General features: G+C 37.1%; 1 protein-coding gene across 3 annotated transcripts in view; it reads right to left on the minus strand.

Annotated features, from left to right (window-relative positions):
- usp25 (ubiquitin specific peptidase 25) overlaps positions 1–26,982 on the minus strand; it is a 29,008-nt gene extending 2,026 nt beyond the window's left edge. Inside the window, exons 1-25 of one of the 3 annotated variants that reach the window (XM_051908211.1) lie at positions 26,653–26,982; positions 23,194–23,271; positions 22,900–23,044; positions 21,166–21,289; positions 20,842–21,004; positions 19,685–19,771; positions 18,124–18,261; positions 16,844–16,920; positions 16,519–16,592; positions 14,553–14,704; positions 13,847–13,974; positions 13,186–13,281; positions 12,833–12,997; positions 12,509–12,747; positions 12,327–12,397; positions 12,006–12,234; positions 10,749–10,976; positions 10,531–10,670; positions 8,404–8,574; positions 7,765–7,860; positions 5,557–5,735; positions 2,985–3,063; positions 2,570–2,649; positions 2,143–2,266; positions 1,063–1,258 (exon numbers count right to left, since the gene is read on the minus strand). In XM_051908211.1, the coding sequence (XP_051764171.1) occupies positions 1,063–1,258; positions 2,143–2,266; positions 2,570–2,649; positions 2,985–3,063; positions 5,557–5,735; positions 7,765–7,860; positions 8,404–8,574; positions 10,531–10,670; positions 10,749–10,976; positions 12,006–12,234; positions 12,327–12,397; positions 12,509–12,747; positions 12,833–12,997; positions 13,186–13,281; positions 13,847–13,974; positions 14,553–14,704; positions 16,519–16,592; positions 16,844–16,920; positions 18,124–18,261; positions 19,685–19,771; positions 20,842–21,004; positions 21,166–21,289; positions 22,900–23,044; positions 23,194–23,271; positions 26,653–26,694 (3,301 nt within the window). In that variant the 5' untranslated portion in view covers positions 26,695–26,982. The remainder of the gene's footprint in view (positions 1–1,062; positions 1,259–2,142; positions 2,267–2,569; positions 2,650–2,984; positions 3,064–5,556; positions 5,736–7,764; positions 7,861–8,403; positions 8,575–10,530; positions 10,671–10,748; positions 10,977–12,005; positions 12,235–12,326; positions 12,398–12,508; positions 12,748–12,832; positions 12,998–13,185; positions 13,282–13,846; positions 13,975–14,552; positions 14,705–16,518; positions 16,593–16,843; positions 16,921–18,123; positions 18,262–19,684; positions 19,772–20,841; positions 21,005–21,165; positions 21,290–22,899; positions 23,045–23,193; positions 23,272–26,652) is intronic. The other 2 variants (XM_051908212.1, XM_051908213.1) reach the window with 2 other exon arrangements.
- Between the last annotated feature and the right edge of the window lie 369 nt (positions 26,983–27,351).

Consider the following 27,351-nt stretch of genomic DNA (forward strand, 5'->3'; position numbering starts at 1 on the left):
TGGTGAATGTTTCAATGACTCACTCATTAAAACAGGAAATTGCAAACATCTACTGGTGGTTTTAGTTTCATATATAAAATATTTCATTTTTTAAATGATTTCATATTTTAGTATTCAAAATGTCATTTTAAAAATCTCTTAGAATTATTTACACAATTGTAATTGCAGTGTAAATGCATTTATGCCAACTCTGAGCTGCATTTCAAAATGCAGGGTACTGAAATCGTGTTTGAATGCGCGTTCGCGTTTTACTTTTGCTTTCGCACGGTGGTGCTGAGCGCGCATTCTACAAGATAAGACATTTATCAGACGCTTAGGCTCTCATCACTTACTCTTGTCACATGATTAGTGAACTCTAATTCCTGCTGCACTACATACAGTGCTGCAGCTTGTGTTGGATGAGCTGGATGAGATTGAAGCGACCGCTATCCAACTGAACTGAATGGTTTTTATTTCTATAAAAAACAAAATGACAGTGGATGCATAATGTGAACATAGCGGTGGCATATTCTATCCTAATTTCACCCTCAAACTCCGTCACGGCAATTTCGCGAGACAGCTTTTCACCTCGATGAGAAATCCTGTCACATTTTAATCTCGCGAGATCTTGTGGCACGAGATTCATAAATACGTAAGATCGCTGCGTAAATACAAACCAGATGTCCAAAGACAACGAGCGCAGCGCTGAAAAGGGGCGGGGCTACATAAGGTCTATAAATGCCACATCAGGTGCAGCTTCCATGCCAAATTTTGCTTTTTAATACTAGTTTCATTAGATTTGTCAGCAGCACTATAGTCTTATTACTCTAATTGAATTTATTGATTAAATGTAAGAATTTAACATTAAAGATTATGCATACATTTAATAAGGTTAGAAAAAAATTGAGACTCAGATCGAACGTTATTATCCAAAAATGAAAGACATAAATAGTCTTTTAAGTAGTCTAAATAGTTACTATATTAATTTGAAATTTGATTAAAAATTGAAAATCGATTCGATTGTGACCCCCAGGAATCTAGTTAATTCGTGAGATTCCAAACAATCCCACTCTGAAGACTTACGCTCCATTTCCTGTCCCAGGTATGAGCACCATCGGTTCCTCATGTCTTCCACAGCCACCATGTCTTTCTCCTCCATCTCATCCACTAGCAGTAGTGGAATACAGGCCACAACCAGCTCGTTCATGATGCTCAGGCCCGAGTTCACCTCCGTCTCCTCACCTGTTTCAAACAGGGCGGCCGCGTGCTCATTCAACTTCTGCGGGACACACAAAATGGAGAAAAAAAAAAATAAAAAATCAATACACAGTCCGCAAACCCTTGTCCCTTCGACAAAAACATCCTCCACATCCCAGACTGTTTTTATTGATGTAAAAAGCTTTTGTTCTTTGCCACTGCAATTAAACGCTCTTAAACTACACGGTGGGTAAACTCTCTAACCCCTTTCGCCATACTGCTGGAATTAGCAACTAGCTAGAATACGGGGGGGGGGAAGCATCGCAGTACATTAGCTATGTCAATGTTAGCAGTATTTTCAATTAAAGCGAGCAGAGGGTAAACAGCACAGCTTGAGATGAAGTCAAGGCCTCTGCAGCGCTCGCAAAAGGTGAAACAAGGACAGCGACGTGCTTCCCGCTAATGTGTTTACACACTGAGCGCAGTATGCTTCCTATTCCAGGACTGATGATTATATTACGAGCACAATGGCCGTGCGGGGGTCACCGGGTACAGCCGTACTTGACGGGGAGAATGGCAGTGAAAGGCAAAGTCAAAGCAAACTTTTATTACAAGCTTCAACTTTTAATTCTTAAGTGAATCCAAATGCCATAAAAGTACGAAAAACTTTCCCCTAATCGAAAGTTTGACAGGAAATGAAAACAGCATTTTAGACTTGAAAGATAAAATGTTTATTCATAATTCTATTTGCAAAACCACACATATGCAAACTATTGCGGTTAATGCACTCTGAACTGAAAAGCTAACCAGACTTGTTCCAGTCACTGGCGTTAGAAACAATGTTTACAGGAAAGCGTGTGCATCGTTGTGTTTTAGACTGATCTGAAGGCAGTTTTGGAGCTTTTAGGAAGCACAGTTTGATCCGGACATAGATGCGGGTTAAGAGGTGGTGGTTAATTTACTCACTAGCAGGCATTCTCTGCGGTAATGAGCAATCAGTTCCTCATCATGACCTCTGTACGGCCCTTTCGCCAGGAGCTCTTTGTTGTACTGATAGGCGTAGATCAGGTACAGCAACGCTTCCACGTAACTGCAGTAAAGAGTGAAAAGAGCATCTTAATACTGCACAATATGGAATTGTAATTGAAATATTTATAAAATAATACATTTGCAATCATAATAAAATGTAACGAAATAAGTAAAAGGTTACATGCTAAATGTTTCTTGAAGCAAGTACTGTTTTGTGGCAAGATAAAGTTGATAAGACAGAATATGCTGCCATCTAGTGGAGATATTATAGAAAAGGTCTCTGGCAAGGGCTCTTTGTTCCGATTGTTTTCATAGACAATTTACATTAAAAGAAAAGTCAAGAAGTGAATGACTAAAGCGTCACCTTTTCTTTAGGAATAATTCTAGGCCGATCAACAGGAACACTGTCGTCTCACGGAAATTCCTGTAATCCCGATGCCACATCTGTGTCCAAAAAAAAAAGGAAAAAATTCTAACAACATTTAAATGAGCTGGCTACACCCCACAGGAAGCAGAACTGAAATTTTAATTGGAACAACAGGAAGAGGAAATGACTAAATTGCAATCTTAAAGAAATTCAACATAGTCACACAAATGACTTATTATTAAAGAATCATTAGTCCAACAAGTTGTGTGACACAACATAAGTACATCATTTAAATTAGATGATTTTGTGTCCTGTTTTACCACCTCAGTTCAATTTAATTCAGAAACTGACTTAGCACTCACAATTCAATTTCAAACAGAGCCCAACCCTGATTAAGAAACATTTCACTCACCTCATATTCCTCCATGTTCACCTCGTCAGGTTTAATGAGTTCCAGTTTAGCACGTGCCACCTTCATGATGCTCTTACACCTGCAGGGAAGAACAGGGCCGCCACATTAGAGCTCAGGCGTGACTCATGAGATGCTCTCAGGAACGAGCTGCGTCCTCTGCCCATGAATCATACTTTATTACCCAAAACAAAATGGAAAGATAGCGTCGCATCTGGGGCCGCGCTCACATCAATCTAATTACCTCGCTCAAAATAGAGGAGAAAGAAATCAATTTGCTTATGAATATGGATCACGTTCCTCACCGGAGCGTGCAGTCTGCTCTGGAGACACAAGACTGTGTAGCGAGACAAAAGCCTTTCGGGCGTGCAGACAGGAAGCTGTTTGGTAACACAATGATCAGAAACAGCAGCGACTGCTGTGACGAGCTGATAATCACTCTCTGTGTCAGTCTGGGAGGTTTGAGATGGAACTGGCCTTTGGAATAGGCTTCCCTTCTTCTAAAATCAATCAGTTATCAGTGAGGCGGTTCTGTCAAGCTACGGCATTGTGTGTGGCTAATGCTTGTCTTTCATATTTGTCGATGTGATGCTCAACTAGCTGTAGAATACAATCACTGTTAATAAGTGAAGTTACAATGCATTTCAGAGCCAAACTTGTTAGAAATACAGTGGCACCAAAAGTATTTAAATATTTAAATTACTTTTTGCACAAAATATCAATGTACTTATTGTCTTACTTTGAACAGAATAAAAACATAGGGAAAAGTAATTTTTGTAACACACATCTTTTGACCAATGAATTTCCAGGATTTTTGTATGATTACTGTATTTAACACATTTTATAAAGATTGAAGAGAAAAATATTTTAGAGCTGAGCATAACTAAAAGAAAAAAAGAAAAAAAAAAAGTGCATTCACTTAAATGTCCATGACTTTTTCAGATTTTATTAACTTCCAATAAAGGATTAGTTCACTTCAGAATTAACATTTCCTTATAATTTACTCACCCCCATGTCATCCAAGATGTTTATGTCTTTCTTCAGACAAAAAGAAGTCCAGGATTTTTCTCCATATAGTGGACTTCAACAGCTACCAACGGGTTGAAGGTTCAAACTGCAGTTTCAGTGCAGCTTCAAAGGACTCTACATATTATATTTGGTATGTAAAAAAAATTTTAAAATCACAAATGCTCGTCTTTCACTGCTCTGCAATGCGCCACGCATTATGTAACCATGTTGGAAAGGTCACGCGTGACGTAGGCGAAAGTACCGATCCAGTGTGTACAATCAAGGAGACGCCTTCATCGCACATTTTGTACGCTGGTTGACCCCCCAAAAAACACGTTCTGAACGATGAGTAGATTGTGCAAGGCTGCGCCTTTTGTTTAACGTTAGTTTATTTATTTCTTTATTTTTGGTTTATTGCACCATATTGTATATCGTGTCTATGTATTTGAAACATTTGAATGGACTGATAAAGGGAGCTGTAAAGTATTTTTGTTCAAGTACAATGTCGTTTTGACCATAATAATGTACCAAATCTAACTGTATAAATATTACAGTAGTATAGAAAAATACTACATACATTTATAAGTAAAATCAAACTGTACCCATTCTGTGATGCAAAACAACTTCCCTGTGCAAAGGATTATGGGGGCCCGAAGTGTCAATCAGTTGTACCCTTCGAAATCCTTCAATCCTTTGAAGTGGCCAGTTTAGAGCACTTCGGTTTGAAATGACCCTTCAATATAGCGGCCATGATTGTTTTCACTCCAAAGTGCCCTTCGGAGAGCGATATATCCCATTTGGAACATACCTTAAGTCAAATTCCCTATTCCAGGACTGATGATTATATTACGAGCACAATGGCCGTGCGGGGGTCACCGGGTACAGCCGTACTTGACGGGGAGAATGGCAAAAATGACAAAAAAAGGAGGAGAAAATAAGGAGTTTGAGGAGAAAATGAGATGGAGTTTTTCGCCCTACTGCAGTACTTTTTACGTCACACGTGACCTTTCCAACATGATTACATAAAGCGTGGCGAATGGCAGAACAGTGCAAGATGAGCATTTGTGGTTAAAAGTATATAAATTTTTTTTTTTGAAAATGGCCGATCGTTTCGCTAGATAAAACCCTTATTCCTCAGCTGGGATCATGTAGAGCCATTTGAAGCTGCATTGAAACTGCAATTTGGACCTTCAACCTGTTGGTCCCTGTTGAAGTCCCCAATATGGAGAAAAATTCTGGAATGTTTTCCTCAAAAACCTTAACTTCTTTTCAACTGAAGAAAGAAAGATATAAACATCTTGAATGACATGGGGGTAAGTAAATTAAATTTAAATTAAATAAAATGAAAACTGGAAACATTGTGTCAAGTATATACAATCCATATGATTTAATGTGGAATCAAGCAACAACTTAACTTAAATTTAATAAAATAAACTTCTCTCTAAGAGTTACCCAGCTACTGTGTTAAATTAAGCAATCAAAAAAAGCAGTCATTTTATTTGGCACTTGCTTGTATTTTAAAGAGATTCTTTGCAGTTCGTAGAGAGATGGTTCATATAACTCATACCTCTCATCAAAGCCAAGGTTTCTGTCTGCGAATTGCATCAGCAAAGTTCTCTCCAGGATCTTCTTGGGCGCCTGGTTGTGTATGAAGTAAACAATGACGTGCTGCAGCCGGTAGTCTCTCTCAGGGGGCGTGTCCTCCTGAGCGAACCTCAGTAAACGAGTGTACTCTACTTTCATTGCCTGTTACAGTGAGAAAGAAGCCGAGAGAGAAAGCAGGAAAGAAATAAAACGAGAGTTTGAGATGTGCAGAGATAGATGTGCATGTTTATTTAGAAAGAAAGTGTTAAAACAAAATGAAAATGAGCATGAAATTAATTCAATCTTTCCATCGAGACAAGAAGATAAAAAAAAAATAGCGACTGATTTAGCGCATGTGACTGTAATGTATGTGGCCCAAACATCTTTAGCTGTAGAAATAACAGCCTGCGTGCAGAGTGAAAATACACAGCTGGACATCAGTGAAGACACAAAACAACAGAGGCCAATAGAGATCTGCCAATAATAATTAAAAAAAAAAACTTTCACTTACCACTTAAATGATTTAATGGAATTAAATGCACAGATTTTAACTAGTACTCACTTTATTTTGCTATGTTGTCTGAAGTACACAATACTGCACTGCCTAAGATAACAAAACTGATGTTTATAAAACAAAAACTCTTCTCAACACACAGCAGCAATTACAGTTAGCTGACAGCAGATGGTGACCGTAGGACTGCACAGTATACTATAGCAAAAACGTACTGCAGTACCTCAAGATCATAATTTTGAAAAATTTCGGTACCGTTCCCAAACGGCGCAGTGTGACATGAAGCATAATGCAATGACATGAGATTCATTAAATATATATTTTTTAGCATTTACCAAATTTATGTGTGAGGGAAGTTGCTACACGTATTATAAATATTTGTTATAATATTTATCAATTAACATATGAATTATTAAAGACGCTATATGTAAGAATTTTCATATATTTATTTAATTATTGCCAATGTGTGAACAACTTGTAACGAAATTTAAAATCGAGACCTTCCCCGACTTCCTAGGTTGACAATGAAAACCTGTAGACTGATTTTTATATGAAGGACCCAGGACGCTTTTGCCAGGAAATTCAAAAGGACGTGACGTTTACGCGCGCTCCGGAGAGCCCCTCTTCCATTCAATGACAGATGAAATGAATGCTTTCTGTATAATGTCAATGTATCATGCAATGAAAAGGGATTCATTTAAACTGTAGTCTCACATAGTCAGATCTATATAGTCTATGGTCTCAAATACACTTTATAATCATAACTGTGTAATTTTATTTAGCTCATCTGTTCACATGTTGCTATGATCAGATGCTTTATTAACTGCTGTTTTCTCACCACTGTCATTTTTGTTGTGTTTTTATTTTGCTATTGAGAGGAAAGCATGGAGCACATATTTATCGACGGCATCTGGATGTTCATTAAAAGTATATCGCTGCAAAGGGAACTTCTTTTTACTTCCAAGCGAAGAACAAATCACACTCAGTCTCTAGTAAGTTGCTGGCTGCAGTTCACTTAACGCCCACTGGTGTTGCTAATAACAATTCTACATAAAGCCCCTTTAAATAATATAAATACATTTTTTTGTTTAGTAAATATATAAAATAATTCTACATATAGCCCCTTTAAATAATATAAATAAAAAATTATATAAAAATTATTTGTTTAGTAAATATATAAAATTATTTAGTATATATATAAATATTACATAAATATTTTAATTTAATCATTAATTACAAATTAATTGCTAAACCCAACAAATACAAATCATCTTACAAATTACTTTATGTTTCTCCTTAAACAGAACTGCATGCTAATCACCTAGATAATAATAAATTAATAATGAATAACTGACACTGAATTATGTATCGACAGCACTAGTGTAATTTCATCAGTGTTGACACAAGCTTCCAGTACTGGTATCGATCCAATCTTGTGTCAGCATCACCCAGATAACCTCATTAGCAGAACTACACACACTTCTCTATCTACACTGGACAATGAGTAATATACACAATAAAGAACCTCATTTGTATATTAAAACAGGATGCAGAGGGTTTTTTCATAGCCTGTGGTGTAAAAAGTGAGCTCACAAAGATAATGAGATGCTCAGGGGGAGGGGGTGTGGTCAAAGAGCTAATGAGATGCACAGGGGGTGTGGCATGCAGCAGGTCATGTACCTTGAAGAACGCTGCTTCAGGCCCACACTTGTCATAAACACTCCTGGATTTGCCAATGGCCATTATGACACCCTGCATGTTTGGGGTCATCATTGCCTGCCCAAGGAGGGAAGGATATTACTACACCGGCCACACCTCCAAAACTCTCATTGGGCAGTCCGCATGCCAATCACACCACAGCTCAGCCACCAGCGAACGAACTTGAGCCAACCCATTAAAGTAAACAAATTAGCTTGGTACAGAAAAGCTAATTCGATATCATGCCCACAGCACTTGAGGATGATTAAACATACAAAACAGGAGCATCATGCAGGTTAGTGTGTCTTTTGCTTCTTTAAATCAGCTACGAACACCATAGTCAGCTGTGCAGACGTTAAATTAAAGTGAAAATAAACAGCACAATGATCTGAAGCTTGTGCTACATGCTTCACGAAGGACAAAAATCAAGCAAAATGGAAGGATATTTCCTATTCTGTAACATTTTACAGGGGCCTACATTAGTGGTTTGGCAGTCCTGTGGGAGTAAACTGCAAATAATGATAATCTGAAATGGGTTTGGCAAGCCAGAGCACGTTGTGAAAGGGATGCTGGGATTTTTAGGGCTGCACTCTCATGACCAAACGCCTCCAAGAACTCTACCTCATCATCATAACCTCCCTCCTTCGACTGAATGACGAAGGTTCCTACATTAGGAATGGCCACCTCCACCACCCGCTGAGGTGCGGGCGGAGAGGCGGAGTCGTCCTGCTCAGGGTCAGGTGGAGGGCAAGGGTCAGAGGTCACCTCGCTGTCGGGATGAGATGACTGAGACTAAAAAAGACAGAGAGAGGGGAAAAAAGCTTGCCGCAAAAGAAAGTGGACCAGAAGAACTGACAGACCATGTACTTGTGAGTAAACTAATCATCTTTCTTGGTGTGTATATATATATATATATATATAAAAAAAATATAATATTTTATTTCAGTGAGAACATGATTGATACAAACTGCCCTGGTTTGAATCAGATTTGTTACTTAAAAGCTAAAGTGTGATGTTTATACGCCACTAGCATAGATTGTAAAAAAGATGTACAACGCGTCTCCACTCCCTTTCACTGTAGAAAAATTAAGCCAAAATATCCCAGAAATGGTCCTTGCCGATTACGTCATTTAGAGCCAGAATGTGCACAGTAGTGATCCTGAGGTGGAGCAACGGTATCAAGGTCCCACCCCCACTCCCACTCCCGCAGACTCAATCGCAAGCACAGCTGTCAATCATGACATTACACCCCATTTTTATAGCATCAAATAACTAAAACCAAACTTACTGGAAAAACGAACACTTGAACATACATCAGCGTGATAAGTACCACCTAAAAGGACAGAAGCCATCTCTGGGGAAAAAATATTTGAAGTGTAATTGGATTTTTTAGTTTGGCTCACGTCCCATGGAGAGGGCGGGGTTTATGACCTATACTAAATGATTTGGCTTCACTTTTCAGGACTTGTGTGGCACACCAAAGACGATTCACTCCTATTAGTTATGAATGGGAGAAACTGCAACGCGCAATATGGCGGAATATGTCACGTCTTCTAAGAAAAAGAGCCAGTCGCTGATTGATAAAGTCATTGTGTCACTGCAACTGCCGTTAGAGGCTCTGGTTCCCATAGAAACCTGAGACTTGCGCATAGGACTGCACATGCTCATTGGCTCATCTAGCCGAAAAAAAACTTTTTTAACGCTAATTGAGCATAAGAAACAACATTTATGAGATGGTTCATGTTTTTGTTGCTGATTTGAAATATGTTATTTAATTGTGAGTTTGCCAAGCAGTTTTTGAGATTTCAGGATTCCCCCATTCAAATAGATAGGACTTGGTCTTGGATGCCTGAAACAGCTGTCCGGAACCGTTATATAAATATACAAATATGGCCGCCGAGTGAACAGACTTTCCTTGAAAGGGACTTTGGGCACACTTAGCCACTAGTGTCACCAAACTGAATTTTGATTATGTTTGTGATTGGCCGAGCAAACAAATAGCTCCACCCAAACAACTTTTTCAGGGAAATCATTTAAATTTAATCATTTAGCAGATGCTTTTATCCAAAGCAACTTACAACTGAGGAGAACAATAGAAGCAATAATAAAAGTACCACTGTGTCTCATTTCAAAGGCTGTGCCCTCCGGAGGTCGCGTTTGTCAGCCAAATATGTCTTTTGGGCTGCCTCGATTCAGAAAAGTAACCATTACATTTCAAAGAAAGAAATTACAGAAATTTACACCTCATGAAGAATAACAATCCATTTTATAAAGCTTAATTTATCTGAAATGAGACATGCTCTGACATATGTGGACAACACATGCGACCTTCGGAGTGTACAACCTTTAAATATATAACTGTGCATATTAAACTTGGATAGGAAAGTACTTAAGCGTAGAAAAAAAATACACATTCAGATGGATGAAGCTAAGCGTGAATGCAACACAACATGGATATAAAGAGCTTTTTTTGGATATTTGAATGATCAGAACCAAATACCCAAAGTCCAATGTGTTCATAAGACAGATGAAAAAAGCACAAATAGTATGAGATGAAAACTAACACATTTCACATCTTGGAAACTAATCCCACACAAATAAGACCTACTGCCATGACTTCACATTTGTAGACATGAAAGTTTGCCCTCCATCCAACTAGAAAAGAGCACTTTCTAAACACACCCTTTGGTCTCCAGAACCATCTGAAGGACCCAGATCTGGTTCATCATGTGTTTGTGTATGTCTTACTGTGTTGAGCAGGGCCTCTGGACTCTTCTCATCATGCTCAGCTGCGGCTTTGCTGATGGCTCTCTCCGTGTCCTCCTGCAGGTGTTTGGAGTCTCCGGTGGGCGACTGCTGCTCCATGTACTCTGGGTCATGCTGGGGGGCTGTTGAGAGAGCAGAAAATGAGTTTCCTTGAATTAAGGACAGTTGTCTCAGACGGTATGTCCACAGACTAGGCTCACCAGTATTGTCTGGAGGGCAGGGTTCAGTGCTCATGGGCTGGGCGGCCACACTGGCGGCAGCAGCAGCCAGAGCCAGTTTCTCCTGCTGGAGTTTGCGGGCCTGTAGAGCATCCCACTCTTCCATCTCCTTCTGAAAGAGCTTGTTATCTGCCTCCACATACTCCTTTAGATCAGGAGGGAGTTTGTCCAAGCCGCTGAGCATCTGCCCCGTCTCTTTATCGAACTCCTCTGAGATATACATAAGCAGACAGTCAGCATTTCACACACATCCATCTATTTAAATGAGAACATATCTTACCTGCGGTTTTATTCATATAAAGCCAATTACAAGTACGACAGACTATTTGAAACTGATATCTACACATTAAAGACTTTTCTAAATTTAAAAAAAAAAATCTATTTAAAAAAAATCTTTTCTTTCTTTGAAAACACCCTAAGCAGGATGTTTTGTCACATTTAGCAAACTTTTAGAGACAATTTTGTACTCAAAATACAGCTAAATAAACCAACTATAGAGAACTTGGAGTGCCACTTAAAAATAAGGATCAATTTATTCATTAAAAAATAAAAATGCAAGTAAATAAATGTAACTGAAAATGTAAATACTTCTCAAACTGGCAATGTGATAAAAAAAAAAAAATTAATAAATCACTTTCCAAATTAACGAAAATAAAAACATATTTAAAATGGTTTAATTCATGTTTAAAATGTTAGTTGTAACAATAATATGGTACATAAATTAAACATTTTGTGGTTTAATTTGCACAATGCAAGCCAACTGCTTATGTTAATGCGACTGTCAAATGATTTTTAATTAATGCCATAATAAAGACCAGTTTATTAGCAAATAGATAAATATATGTATAAATAGTTTTAAAAAAAAATGTAATTTAAACAGTAATTCAATAAACACTTTTAAATGCATATATATATATATATATATGGCAATTTTAAATTTATTTATTTACTGTATATTTCACTTCTGAAATAAACTGATAATTGATTCCTTTATTTTATTTTTTAATTTAAATATTAACTAAATAATGAGTTAAATAAACATTTATTTATTTATTTATTTGCCATTTTTGCCAAAAGTATTTATTTTTGTATTTTTTTAATTAATTAATTGATAAATTGATAATTGATTCCTTTATTTTACTTTGAAATGGCAAATATAAGCTTTTTAGCTTTTACTATTTGGCACAACTGTGTTGACTCATAGGAGAATCAAAAATTAGCATATGCAGATGAGGTTACCTTCAATAAGGAAGGGTTTTTTATCATCAATGTACATGAGGCAGTATGCGCTGGCATTGCGGTATCCACCGAACGAGTCTCGCACCAGCTCCTCCCAGGATGACTTTGTCACTGAAATGTCATTGTACTTCATCCATTGTCGGTGATGTGGGTCGTAGATGTATGCCCAGTAGTGACCTGCGTTAGCCTGACCCTCGTGGACCAAAACAGCATGCAGCCGGTACGGCACCTAAAACACAGCATCAAGTACAAGATGAACTCATTCTGGGGTCATTTCTGAGATGGAGAGAAAACTATCGGAGATCTCAAAAAGCTTCTTACCTGCATCATGGACTTGTCAGAATACATAAGCTCGATGGTTCTGTGGATTCTGGATATACTGGCCTGCAGATCTGACACAGATCAAGCAGAAACATGTAAATTTACAAAGCCCAAAGCAACAGGAAACCGAAATCAGGTTGTATGCAGTTTGAGCACATGTTTGCATGCACGGGCGCTTGTACCTCTGGTGTCGTTCTCCACCTCGCTCCTCCAGCGGTGCAGACAGCCCTCCAGTACCCGCAGCTCCTCCTCTGTGATGTGTCGTGGGGCAGGGTGCATGGGTAGATCCGGCGGCACACGAGACTGAGTGAATGGTTTATGGATCGAAACCCTTTGCTGCTGCTGTTGTTGCTGCTGCTGGGCCTGCATACCAGAGCAGGAGCCCTCGGGTGAGACAGATGCATCCGGCTGATCCCCTGTGCTGAAGTCCAAGCAGAAAACACTTTAATATCTCAGAACTATTCTTAAAAAATTTTCCCTCTTGGAATAGTTGAATAAAAACTTGCCTTGCTGGAGGTGGCAGCTGTGCAGTCATGCCACCAGGTGGTGCTGTTGTATCAATGTCTTCCACAGGCGACGTGCACACAGGCTTGCTGGACGCAAATTCCATGGCATACTGGAGAACATCGGCCAGAGGAAACCGCTTGGGCCCTGAGCCATAGCTCAGATACCTGGCACAGAGAAGGTTTTGGGAAAAACGGATCTCAAATAAGAAAAAGTGTTGTTTAAAACTTAAGCATGTGACTTTCATCTTTCCATTAACAGTTTCTTTCTTGCTGAAAGCTGAGATTTTCCTGCTATGTAAGTTAACAGCAGGTTATCTCTAGATTTGAGCAGAGGTTAAATAGAGTTAACAAACCTCTCAAGTCGCTGCTGGAGTACGGTCAGGTGCTCCTTTAGTCTTCTGATCTCCTCTCGTTTTATCCGTGTGATATCTCTGTTCCTGTCCATGTACCTGAAATCAATCGCATATCACACAGTTTCACTGAAAACTAGAAGTAATTTGTGTTGCTTGTATGGAATCCTTATTTGATTTGGCATCAAGAAACAACTTAATCAAAAGGAAACGAAACAAAACAAAATGAAACAAACATAACAAAACTAAATAAAAAAAAATAAAAAAAAGAAACCCAAAGCAAACCAAAACACAAAATACAACAAATACAAGAAAGAACTAATTCAGTATGAAATAAATGCAAAAAATAACTAGTAATCAAATATTACAATGATGTCATTGATATTGTTTTGATTTTGACTGGTGAACAATGCAGGTCAATGTTAGATTTTTCCCCATTTTACAAAATATTTCAAGAAAAAAAAAAACAGGCTATATTTAAAAGATGTTTAAATAAAACTAAAATCTCTTAAAAACAATATTATGAAATTAGATAAAGTTTGTCAAAACAAACTTTGATGTTGGCATGAGAAAGCCTGACCTGAGAGTTTGAAGTAGTTTTAAAAATTGCAAGTTTGAAGGATTTTAGTTTGAAGTAGTCTGGAAAAAAGTAAATAGCACTAACCTGTCCATGTACAGCATGGAGGGAAACTCCAACTTGTTGTGAATCTTTTCAGGCCGACCTAAGGCTTGATTAAACTCAAACCTCGACAGTTCAAAGGTCAAAACCGGTGGGAGTTCTGTGAACCAGTGCTGGAAAACAGCAAAAATTTGCATATAAGAACACTAATGTCAAACTTCTCATTTATCAATAATAGTCAAGTGAGAAACAAGTGAATAAAATGTCTTTAAATGAATTTTAATTGATCTGATATCAAGTTTTTTCAAAAATCTGTCTGTAGTAGTCTTTTAACCCCAACATGATCCATGAGAGACCTATCCATGTGACCCATCCCAGCTCCGCCCCCCATACTGACAGCTGGAATGAGCACTGGTGACCTGATCACATTCTAAGAGAGACACAGTGTGCTGGGCTTTCATTAACATCCCAGCCTGTTGGTGCCCAGAATAATGTACACCAGAGAATCTCCTTCTTTATTTGCACTCAGCTGAAGTAATTAGCAGGAAGCAGCTGCAAAGGGATCTGCCCAGGGCGGCACTGATGACTGAAAAGCCATTATGTAACATCTCGGTCAGAGGTCACATGTTTTTTTTTTTCCTTTCACCTCAAAGATTGTGATTGGAGGGCCAACAGAAGGAATATGAGAACTATTTTAGGTGTTTGAGGGTATTGTGGCGCACTCGGGTGGAAAGAAAACGTCTCTACAAACCTCTTGCCCTGATTTGGCGGAGTTCTCGGCAGAATGCAAAGACTCGATCTCTCCTTCAATCATGGCTGCCTCTAAACACTCGTGCAGATCTTTGAAGCCATTAACCTGGAGAGGGTACTGCCCAAACATCTCAGTGTTCTCAAATTTCTTTCCTGTGAACACACACACACACTCACATCATTGACTTTAAATACTCTCCGTAATGTGCACCGAATATTTATAATCTCTTATCTTATCTATGTAATCACTTTATTTAGTGGGCATCATATGGATACACCACAGTGAAAGTACATCATGCACAAGGGAAAATAAACCAACAAACACGCAAATCTGCCGGAACCAGGCTAGGTTTAGGCCAGAAACATGTGGGCTATGGAATAACCACATGGTCCTGTTATACATACCAAACACTTTATATATATAAAGATGGTGCACTCATATTGTTATGAATGGGAGAAAGTGCAACATGCAATATGGCGGAATAAGTCCCGCCTTCTAAATAAGAGCCAATCACCAACTGGTAAAGTCATCACGTCACTGCAGCTGACGCTAGAAGCTCAGACGTGCGCTTCCTATAGAGATGCACACTTAGGACTGCGCATGCGCATTAGCTTGATACAGCCTGAAAAATGCAGTTTTTTGTCATGATTCCAGCATTTAGAAACAAAATTTATGAGACAGCTGTTGTCAGATTTCACTGGTGATTTCAAATATGAAATTTAATCGAAAGCCTGGCGAATAGCTTTGGAGAATTTGATGTTTCCCCATTCAAAGAGATAGAAGCTGCACTTACATGCCCGACAGGCGTTTCTGGCCGCCGAGTGAAATGACTTGTCTTAAAGGGAGTTTGTACATACTTTACGTGAATTTTTCCACACTAGATTTACAGTAGATGTTTTATTGTTCAGGTAGCTACCTCAATATTTTGACAGTTTTACTAACTTGCTCAGCTTAAAATCTTGCATCATCATAAAAGTAGTGGGCCTAAAATTGAACATAGAAGAAGGTTTACACTAATGCTTGCAAGAATGCCCCTTGTGGCAATTCTGAGAATGAAATGAGTGCTTGAGTTGCATTATGAATTGCATTCTGAAACATTTCGTAATGCAACAACATGCAAAATTGAGACAGCAGAGCTACATGAATCATTTGCATTAATGTACTTGCGCAGAATATGTTTATGGCCTTACATTCACTCGCACATACAAATACTGATCAAACGTTTGGGGTCGGTAAGATTTTATAATTTTCTTGAAAGAAGTCTCTTATGCTCACCAAGGCTGCATTTATTTGATCAAAAATACATTAAAAAAGCAATATTCTGAAATATTATTACAATTTAAAACTGTTTTCTATTTTAATATATTTTTTCAATATTACATGATCCTTATTCTAATATGCTGATTTGCTGCTCAAGAAACTTTTCTTATTATCAATGTTGAAAACTGTTGTGCTGTTAATCTTTTGGTGGAAATTGTGATACTAACAATTAAAATTTAAAATTCTTTGATGAATAGAAAGCTAAAAAGATTTATTTAAAAAAAAAAAAAAAAAAAAAAAAAAAACTTTTGTAACATTATAAATGTCTTTACTGTCAATTTAATGCAATTTAGGTAGTGTACTTATTAATGGACTCTAATTATAAACACTACACACTCCTAACACTAAACATTTGCATTTTAAACAAGAAATCTGATTTTTTTTTTTTTATGAGGTTTTACTAGATTTACAATGATATTTTGAATAATTTGGTGCTCAAATGAGCAAAAGAACTGCACACGCAGGACATCTTAAGAAGGTAAAAAGGTCACCTAATAAACAGCTATGATCAGTGCTGTCATGTTTAATAAACCCAACACCACTCACACATCAATGACCATTACATCTTGGGTTCTCCACATCACATTAACACAAGGTCACTTTCATTAACTAGGGGAGAGGACTCATACAGCCGATGGATACTCACCCTCCAGGACGCCCACAGCTAGGAAACGTCCATAAAAAAGCTCAACCATAGGGTTCTTCGGCTTCTCTCCCTCCCTGTGTGGAACAAGAGCAAACATGGAGTTGCATGGGGCTGGAAATGTTCAGGACTAGAGGAGTCAGTGTCCTTTGGCTATAGGAGTCACACGGGGACTGTATTCAGCAGGTATTTAACGGTGCTAATTGAAGTCACGCAGGTTAATGTACCACATTAATCATCATTAATGCCTGTTCCAGCTGAATCTGTCATGTGGTCATACATCATTCTGAATGATATGAGCGAGGAACACGGAGTTACAGGATCTCACCTGTCCTCCTCTGCCTTTATCTGAAACGCGTCCTCCAGCCAGTCCAAGAGTTTATGGGTGAACTCGCTCACATCCTGCTGTAAAAACAAAACAATTCAAACCGTGAACAAACGTATTCAAGTTTTAACTGGTCTCAATTGGTCCTAGAAAATAATTTTGCCCATGTCTGTTCTCTTACCAAGTGCAAATGTGCCAAAAATGGGTCCAAACTAAGAACGATCACATGTACCATATTAATCAAAAGGTCAGGCTTATCTGTGATGCTGAGAGGGTATAAAACAGATTGACCCTTGACACAAATATTTAGAGCTCTATAAATAGGTCCCTATTTTTGTAGAATCTAGTTTTTCCCTAAAGCCCACTTATGATGTTAATCTATTTTTCTTGTAAAAATGTCACAATTTCATGACCCATTTGCTGAACCTTAGAAAGAAAGAGACTGTTTTTGCTACTGTTTCTCTGAGACTTTAAGATGTACTGTACCTTTAAGACTATATACTGTATGTAAATAAGTTCTGTTATTACTAGCTATCCTCTTTGCAAGTGATGTAAGTAATGACACACCAGTCAAATTGCTGAATACAGAATATGCATTAATATGTAAATGTCGGCAGGCATATGTTAACATGTTAATTGTTTGGAAGTCAATACTGTGATGATGATTAAATGATTAGGTTTTATTGTACACTTCCATTCAAAAGCTTTGGATCAGTACGATTTTTTTCTAAAAAAAAAAGAAAAAAAGAAAAGAAAAAGAAATTACTTATTCAGCAAGAAAGCATAAAAGACAGTTACAAAACATTTAGATCTCAAATAAATGCTGTTCTTTCTATTCATCAAAGAATCCTGAAAAAATTTATCAGTTTCCATAAAAAAATATTAAGAAGCACAACAGTTTTCAACAGTGATAATAATCATGTTTCATTAACACACTAGAATGATTTCTGAAGGATCATGTGACACTGAAGACTAGAGTAATGATGCTGAAAATTCAGCTTTGCCATCATAGGAATACATGACATTTTAAAATATATTCAAATAGAAACAGTTATTTTAAAGTGTAATAATATTTCACAGTATTACTGTTTCTACTGTACTTTTGATCAAATAAGCGCAGTCTTGGTTGGCATAAGAGACTACTTTCAAAAACATTACAAAATCTTACTGACCCCAAATTTCGCATTCTGAATGTTAGAGTATGTCTACACAGAAGCACTTTTGTTTACTTTAAAAGAGCAAGGAAAATCTTGTTTTCCATAATGTGTCTTTTAGTGCCTTACCTGCTGAGACTCACTGGACTTGAAGGCGTCCTTAAGGATCTCCACGGCTCTGGACGGGTCCACATACTTCCGCTTGGATCCCACCAACAAGGAAAAGAGGCGCCTCAGCTCCTGCATGAAGGGCAGGTTCCTGTGCTCCTGTGAGAATGGAGAACATATTCTTAATGGCATACAGAACAGTGTTCCTGCAGCTCAAACAGCAGAGCATAACACTAGCAAAGCGAAGGTCATGGGTTTGATTCCCAAAGAATACACAACTGATAAAATGTCCGCTAAATGCATAAAATGTTAACTTTACACTGATTATGGCATGATTGCAAATTATTAAAGGGATAGTTCACCCAAAAATCAGGACGTTCCAAACCTGTAAGACTTTTGTTCATCTTAGGAACACAAATTAAGATCTTTTTAATGAAATCTGAGAGCTTTCTGTCCCTCCATAGACAGCTACATAATTACTACTTTGACGCTTCAAAAAGTTCATAAAGAGATTGAAAAACTAACCCATATGAATTGAGCAGTTTGGTCCAAATTTTCTGAAGAGACTCGATTGCTTTATATGATGAACAGACTTTTATTCACATAAACATTCATCAAATTACAAAGCAGTTGTGGTAAACGGAAGCTCAAGCATGTTTGCATTATATGTGAATAAAAGCCTAAATTAAATCTGTTGATCATATAAAGTGATCAAGTCTCTTTTTGAAGCGTTAAAGTCTCAGTTGCGTAGCTGTCAATGGAGGGACAGAAAGCTCTCAGATTTCATTAAAAAGACCTTCATTTGTGTTCCGAAAATGAATGAAAGTCTTACAAGTTTGGAACAACATGAGGGTGAGTAAATGAAACTTTTTTTAGGTGAACTATCCCTTTTAAGTGAATTTGAATGATAAGAGTTGATTAGTTAGGTCTGTCTGCTATCAGTTATGGAGATCCTTGCCTTAAAAACATCTCAATGCCACACAGGGGTCAGAAACCTTCACCTGTTCACATCATCAGGATTTTCTTTCTCCGTCTTAAATAATAATAGATTAAAGTCTAGAAAGAGCTTCTCTACTGACCCAGCAGATGAAAAGTAAAAGCAATAAGGAGAGAGAAAAGAATGAATCCAGGGCTCTGTGGTCTTCTATCAGTGGATGAGGTTAAGCTCAGATTAGCGGCCATGTCTGCTGACCCCGTTCGCAGACTCAGGGTCCTCAGAGAAAGACCCGAAGACAGCAATCACACAGACAGCAGTTGGCCTACTGAGCCAGACACTGTCCACTACTTTTTCCACTTTAAAACGCAGTCTGGAACAGCTCGTGTGACAGTTTAACAGCTAGAACACAGGGACTTTGATAAAGCACTTCCTCTGCTTCACCTCCTCTGGTCACAGGCCAGTCAGATGGGTGAAAATCACTGCTCGCAACAGCACGATAATGTCACAGCATGCAACTGAGGCTTTCAAACCAGGTCAAGCAAGGTCACAGTTGCTGGAAGTGTGTCTCGGTGAGAAATGGAAGCTCTTATGGCATGCGAGTTGTTGTTAACCACGGTGGACATGGGTACCAGGCGGCAATCTCACCTTCTGATTGCGGGGCAAGTCCTGCATCCGTGCAGGGGGGGAATAATGTAACACCAGCCTCTGGAACTCCAGCAGGTTAAAAAGAGACTGAAAAATATAGATAAAAAAGATAAATATCAGTGTTTGAAAATAGTGTGTTCCAGCACTGAATGTCAGCACAACCTTGTGATGACACAAAAAGACTGCACATTTTTCCCACAAACACATTTGGCGTTTTTCTCATGCTTAGTCGAAGTGTCACTACAGTATCATTGTGTGAATGACTGACGCATTGTTTTTAGTGACAGATTCACACATTTTGAGTCTCCTTGTCCAGATCTATAAATCCACAGAGTGTTGAGCGCCAGAGCGGCTGCGGTTCTTACATGAGCGGGGGCTTCTTCAGGCGTCGGGTTACACACAGGAGGTAAACAGCATGTGACAGTACTCAGCGATCATTACTCAGCTCTCTACATGGTTCATGTTCTGACATCGTGTAACAGACACAAACAATCAGGCCTTAGTAGGATCTGAAGTCACATTCAAAGTAAAAAAAGCTGATATACGCACATAAATATGAGTGTCATATTAATACGCCAAGTTGCTTGGTAATAGTAAACGGCCTACAGTTAGGCAAATAAACAATATTAAAATGTAATAAATAAATAATATATAATAAATAAAAAAGTTCAAAAGAACAGCATTTATTTGAAATATATTTTTTTAAAACATTATGTCTTTACTGTCATGTTTGATCAATTTAATGCATCCTTGCTAAATAAAAGTTAATTTATTTTTAAAATGTTAAAAAATGTTTACTCATTATATATTTTTTAGCATATATATTTCAACTACTCTATCACTCTAAACATGATCCAGCACTGTCTAGATACACATAATAAATTTTGTCTTCTTCAAAAATATTAAATATACTGATTCACTGATATAGCATTGATGCAGCGATACCCCTCATTTTTAACAACTGCAATGCAAGGCCACTCGGCTTCATTTAGATCTGCAATACGTGAGACTAACACAATCAATCTGTCTGGGGAATTATAAAATCAAATAAAACGCAATTAAAATTAATGAATTAAACTGTCATTTGTTGCTTTTCAGTTCATTAAATAAGCAAATGTGTTTGTAATTGTAAAGCAATCACAGCGGCTGACACTGACCTGTATAACTGCACTGAACCAGCATGTGTTCCCCACGTTCTTCAGCCCTACAGGACAGTTCTCCATCCTCTTCCTGTCGTGAGGGTTGGGTGAATCGCTCCATACTTCTGTGTGCGTGCGCTTCAGGCTGGCCTTGTTCTCAGCGATGCTGGCCTCCAGGACTCTGAAGCACAAAGACACCAAACATCACTTCTGTCTGGTCGCACAAGGTATGAAAGGGTTCTGCTATAACTCTGCTTGTTGTGTGATTAATTTTATACTGAAATCTACAGTAATATAAAATATTCAGCAGAAAAAAAGTTAAAAGTACAGTTAAAACCCCACCTGCTGATAGCCTGCTCTTCATCAGTGATGCCTGTCTCTCTGAAGGCCCTGTTCGACTCCTCCAGACTGAGAGCAATGGCCCGCTGAAGGTCATCTTTATCATCTCCAGTGAGATCAATTACATCTGAAACAATCACAAGAACATTCAAAAGTGTGTTACTATGGATGTCCTAATGGGTGACCACATACATATACATACAGTACATATACATCATGTGGTGCGACCAATAATAGCAATAACTGTATTAAATTAAAAATAAAATATTTAATTTCTGTGGCTGAAATATGAATCACTGATACAGTATGCTTAAATAAATGGTATTTTTAAAACATTTTTATCAGTTTTATGCGATTTACAGGAAAAATAAGTCTGTTAACTACATTTAAGAAGGCAACTCTGAAGTTATAGAACAAAAATATAAGGTCATTCTTTACAGAATCTCAAAAGAACTGCAAATACTCTGTTTCTAAACACTTTAATTACTGAGAACTTGTATAAAAAATAAAATAAAAAAAAAATAAAAAAAAAAGTTAAGCATGTTATGGAAATGAATTAATTTTAAGATAAATCACGGTTGCACCATATGACATTTTTTAAGGCTATGGCCAATTCATCTAGATTTAAAAAAAAAAAAAAAAAACCCACTAAAATCACTTAATTTAAAATTTTAAAATGAATTTATGTGTACGTAACTTTCTTAATGTTTAAACAATTGCAATAGATATTATTTTTTTGTATTTTAAAATTAGCCTGTCGAAAATCCTTATATGTCACTGACCCATATATATAAGTTTGTGTGTGTGTGTGTGTGTGTGTGTGTGTATATATATATATATATATATATATATATATATAAACTTTATATATAAACCCACTATGTAGCCTATATTACATAATACAATATATAATATTTGAATATTTACAGGCCAAATTTTAATGTAATATTTTAAAATATTACAATTTATTAATTACTGAAATTTAACATCAAATAAAATATACAAACGTTTTGTGTAACATTGAACACTTTTCAGCCAATGCCAAGAATATCAAAATGCTCAAATATCACCTGATTAATCAGCCTGTTTGATATCTCGTTAGTTGGACAGATCAACAGGTTACACCACACTGTCATAGTGATAGAGAATATAGAGAATATCTCTTAAGCGCATGTCGAGAGCTCAAATAAAAACATGAGGCGGCATGCCAAACTAACATTCCCTCTGTCAGCATTTTCTCAGCAGTAGGACTGGAGTTTGTGTCATCATCATTTAAAACAAGCTGGGAGGATCAGCAGGCTGTATCTTTAAAGGTCTGGCTCTCTGAGATGATGTGCATGCATTTATAAAAGAGCTGCCAGAACTCCCACTGTTATGAGTTACATGATGTCTCATTTCAGTATCTCTTTCCTAAAGAGGAATTTCAGCAAGACGCGTGGCAAAAATATTAATTTTCTGGTTTGACACAGCAGTGCTAATTCACTGCAGTTTAGAATTTAATGAATCAATCCACTTATCAAGTTCAGGCACCAAAATACAAATTGAAATCTAAAACAAACTGTATTTTTTAGAACTGCTTAGAAATCAGTTTTGTTAGCTGTCGGGAACAGAGCATTTACAGCTGGTTCTTCACTCAGCTTTCCTTTGCGTCATGGCATTTCATTGTACTTCATCACAGAGCAGCATAATCTTTCCCTGGATTTCAGCCAATCATTGTTCTGAGATTTAAATACGTACTTGTGTCAGCCTGGCTGCCCACACTGATGTATCTATCATTGGTGATTTGGGCCGTCTGGTAATAGGTGGCTTCATCTTGCTGTGGGACCTTGGCGTTCTTCTCGGTGAGAAAGGCAACCGCCTCGGCTAGATCACCGTTACTGACCTGGACACAAACACCTTTCATTACATGCACTAAGAAACTAACTTGTCTTTGAGCAAATAATATTTAAAGTCCAACTATCAAATCAGCTGCAAATAAAGCATATGAGTCATACTATACTGGTTATAGAGTTAATGAAACTGATAGGTCACCTGCAGTGCTTGCTGTAACAGCTGAACATCTGTAGTTCCAGTAACTTCCCTCAGCTGGTTCAGTAATGTCTGCTGGTGCTGTGAGGAAAACACAAGCGAAAACACATTTTTTAACAGAAACTGACAACTAGGGCTGCACAATATATTGAAATATCGCAAATGTATACATGTACACAATGGCTTGCGATAACTGAATGATTTTAATACTTCAAAAAGTTGCGTAAATTCAAAATTTTAGGTTGACGTACATATAATAACACAATAAGCCGTGGAAAAGAACTCAATGTGGTACTCTTCCACAGCTTATATGGCCAAACACAAAATTATATCAAAATGCCCGTCTTGGTGAGTATTCACGTAAACAGTCGGTTATGTCTTAAGTGAACATAAACAGCTGAGAAAGAAAATGATTAATCGCGATTAATCGCATCCAAAATAAAAGTTTGAGTTTCCATAATATATATGTGTACTTTGCAGTTTTATTTTGTATATATTTGAGAAATATTTATATGTATATATTTATATATAATTTAAACTATATGTGAATACTTATTGATTTTTATATTTTTTATTTTTCTTAAATATATACATGTATATGTGCATGTGTTTATAATTACAAAATAAATATACATAGTTCAGATATATTATGTAAACACAAACTTTTATTCTGGATGTGATTAATCGTGATTAATCGTTAAACAGCCCTAAAAGAAAACGCGTGTGTATTGGTATATTGGATCCGTGTATTAGCTCTTAAAGTGACAGCAGCCTAATAAACCTGCTGCAGTCTGTGTCATTAATGTTAATCAAACAAAAGACAAAAATAAAATCACTCACTGCTCTTGACTGAATAACTTTTAATGCTTTAATAAGAATCAGTGTTTATTTAATTCATACAGTGAAGACTAAGCAGTTTTATTTTTTACATTTGATTATTCAATTTCTGTTTTGTACATTATTGTATCACATATTGCATTTTTCTTCAATATCGTACATCCCTACTGACAACTGCTGAATCAAAATTAATCTTTCCTGTGCTCATATGACTATACATTCTCTCTATACTACTTCAAATCGATTGATACTGTTTATTTATTTTTTGTGTGCTTATTTCCCCTATTTTTACATTGAGATTAGCTTTGCAGTCATCTAATGCTCACTTAAAGTTAATCTTTAATAACACTAATAATTTAAAAACACTGTTAAATGTAATCTTTAACAAATCTCTAAATGAATATCCAATTTTATACTGTTTGTTGTGACACTTAAATTCACTTGTAGCACTTAAAACTGATTGATTTAGTTTTGTTTTATTTTTTATTTATTTAGACAACATTTAATAGAATTTTAATATCAACCTGATATCAGTTAACAACCATAAAATGAAAATATTAGTGTATGATGCTTGTGTTATCAAAACTGTTTAACGATTAATCGCAAAAAAAAAAAAAAATCGCATCCAGAATAAAAGTTTGTTTACATAATATATGTGTACTGTGTATATTTATTTTGTATTTATAAACACATACATATACAAATTTAAGAAAAATATAAAATATTAAAAAAAAAATCAAAAAATATTTATATATAATTTAAATTATAAATATATACACATGTAAATATTTCTTAAATATATACACATGTAAATATTTCTTAAATATATACATGTATGTGTATGTGTTTATAAATACATATTATAAATAGTACACACACACATATATTATGTAAACACAAACTTTTATTTTAGATACGATTAATCACGATTAATCGTTAAAAAAGCCCTAAAGTAAACATGACATTTTTTACATTAAATGTCATATTAAAAAAAGCAAACTGCGGTTGGTCATTTTACTTTTTTTTTTTTTTTTTGTCTCTTCCTGTCTAAGTGGGCAGATTTTGGAAGAATAATGTGGCAAATGGATCAAACGTTAAAAGTATGGCTATGCAAGACCAGGATCAAATGGGTTGCTGTCACCAGCACCACTCAGGTGCATCAGGACACGCTGCAAACAGAACAACAGCTCACACTTCGGGATGGGAAACACAGAGTACTGGCCCTTTATCTCAGTCCTGGCTCTGATCAGGAATGGCATGAGACAAACATAACCTGTGCCAAACAGAAGAGGGAGGAACAGCGCTCCTCCCAAGACCGAAACGCAGTATGACTGATCTGTTTCTACTCATCTGACCATTTTAGCTCGGGCTCTATCGAATCATACACAAATGTTCCTCTGCTTGCCTCATAATAAGCCTCGAGTTACTGACATCATTACATAAACTTACAGCCAGTGGCTAAGGGATGCTGCACTGACCTTCTAATGCATTACATGCCTTTCCGTTCAAGATATGACATGAAACGTGGTATGTGCGGAGCGTGCACGTCCCAACACTCTGAAGGTGGCACACCCCTCCCTATCCGTGGTATGGACGCACTGGGCTAAGTAACACACATTTCTCAACAGTAACATGATAAAGCAACACAAGCTCTGTGCCAAACAAGAGCTGCTGAAACTTACAGCCAGTTCACTTTCAGTTTATGTGAAATACAAAGTTTTATATTCCCCACCACCTGCTGCAACTCTGGTTTGAAAACTCATCTTGTGTAATTAAGATCACAAAATCGCTTCTTCAGTTACAACATAATAATCTGATGAATAATCTGCCTATTTAACTGAATAGATCCTCATTCTATTAAAAGCCAAAACCATCCATCAATGTGCACTTAAGATGTATCATATTAAGCAACCCATAAAAATTTTTTTTTTACAAACCACAAAAATATGACATACCCATCAAGACTGTTTACAAACAGATGAAACTGAATCCCACATAAACACAAACCAACAAGAAAAAGTTTAATGTTTAAAAACAGATGAAATAAATGAACAAAAACGCACATAAATGGCACAAATGAACATGAAATGCCTAATGTTTACAAACACATTTTTCAGCAGCTGTGTGGGTGTCAGAACATAAACAAACACGCTACACCAAACACAAACCCAACAAGACGTATCATTACACTTCTGAACACTCAAATAGAGACTCTGCGGGGTATTTAATAAGATTTAAGAGAGTTTCACTGAGATTTCAGTGTGTTTTGATGGGTAAGTTTAGCAGGTTTAGCTCTGTTAGCACAAACGCTACTGTTTCGCGGCTTTTGTAAGTTATACGGGCCTATGTTGTTTTATTTACAGTTATTTACTGTTCTAAACTGTTTAATTGATTTAAAACTCATAAGTGTGCAAGATGTTCTAATAAATATAAACAAACACAAAAACGTGAGGCGCGGCTAATGTGATGCTATAACTAGGCCGCAGCAATCAAACTGAGCCACTGGCACTTTCAACGCCACCATAAACCGCCTTATGACACCGAACGAACCGAGTCGAGACGAACCGAACTGGGCCGAACCGGACCGAACTGGGTCTGTGTGTTCGGGCGGTGCGCGCGCGTTACCTTCTGAGAGTGCTGCTGCAGGACATTCTGCTCCACGGTCATGGCCGGTTCCGATCCAGAGGAATTGGACTCAGGTTCGAGGGTAAAAACGGAGCATACAGGAGTTAGAGGAGTAGAATATGGGAGAGTTTAAACAAGAAAAACCCTGTACTCATCCGCTCTGCAAAGGCGCCATGACGAACACGAGCAGCACATCTGACATCTCTGACATCCATTAGCTGGGTCTGGATCACACACGCGCGCGCGCGCGCCCTTACGTCATAGTGATTGTGTAAACACGCATTGAAACATGTATAAACAAAACAATACACACATAAACAAAGCAATGAAATATATAATTAATAAGTACCTGACTAAAGAAATCAACTGTTGTTTCCCAAGACTAAAATACACACAGATAGCCTGTATACTGTCACACTGTATGGAGTAAGTTGTTATGGAAACCAGCAAACGTAAACAGTAAAACGATTATGAAACACAAAACAATTCAGGAAACAACAAAAATGTAACACTTAATATACATTGCTTTGGCCAACAAATATTAGTCTATAATTAATTGTATTGCTTTTTAAGGTGATAACTTACAGCAGGTAATCACTGCTACATACAAACAGGCCAAATCAAAGTCAGCTGACTGTGAGTTCTAACATCCATGAAACGAAAGTGAAAGTTTTTCTCACAGAAGAAACCGTTTCTGTT

Source organism: Ctenopharyngodon idella, chromosome 10 (genome assembly GCF_019924925.1).
Source record: "Ctenopharyngodon idella isolate HZGC_01 chromosome 10, HZGC01, whole genome shotgun sequence".
NCBI classification, from domain to species: domain Eukaryota; kingdom Metazoa; phylum Chordata; class Actinopteri; order Cypriniformes; family Xenocyprididae; genus Ctenopharyngodon; species Ctenopharyngodon idella.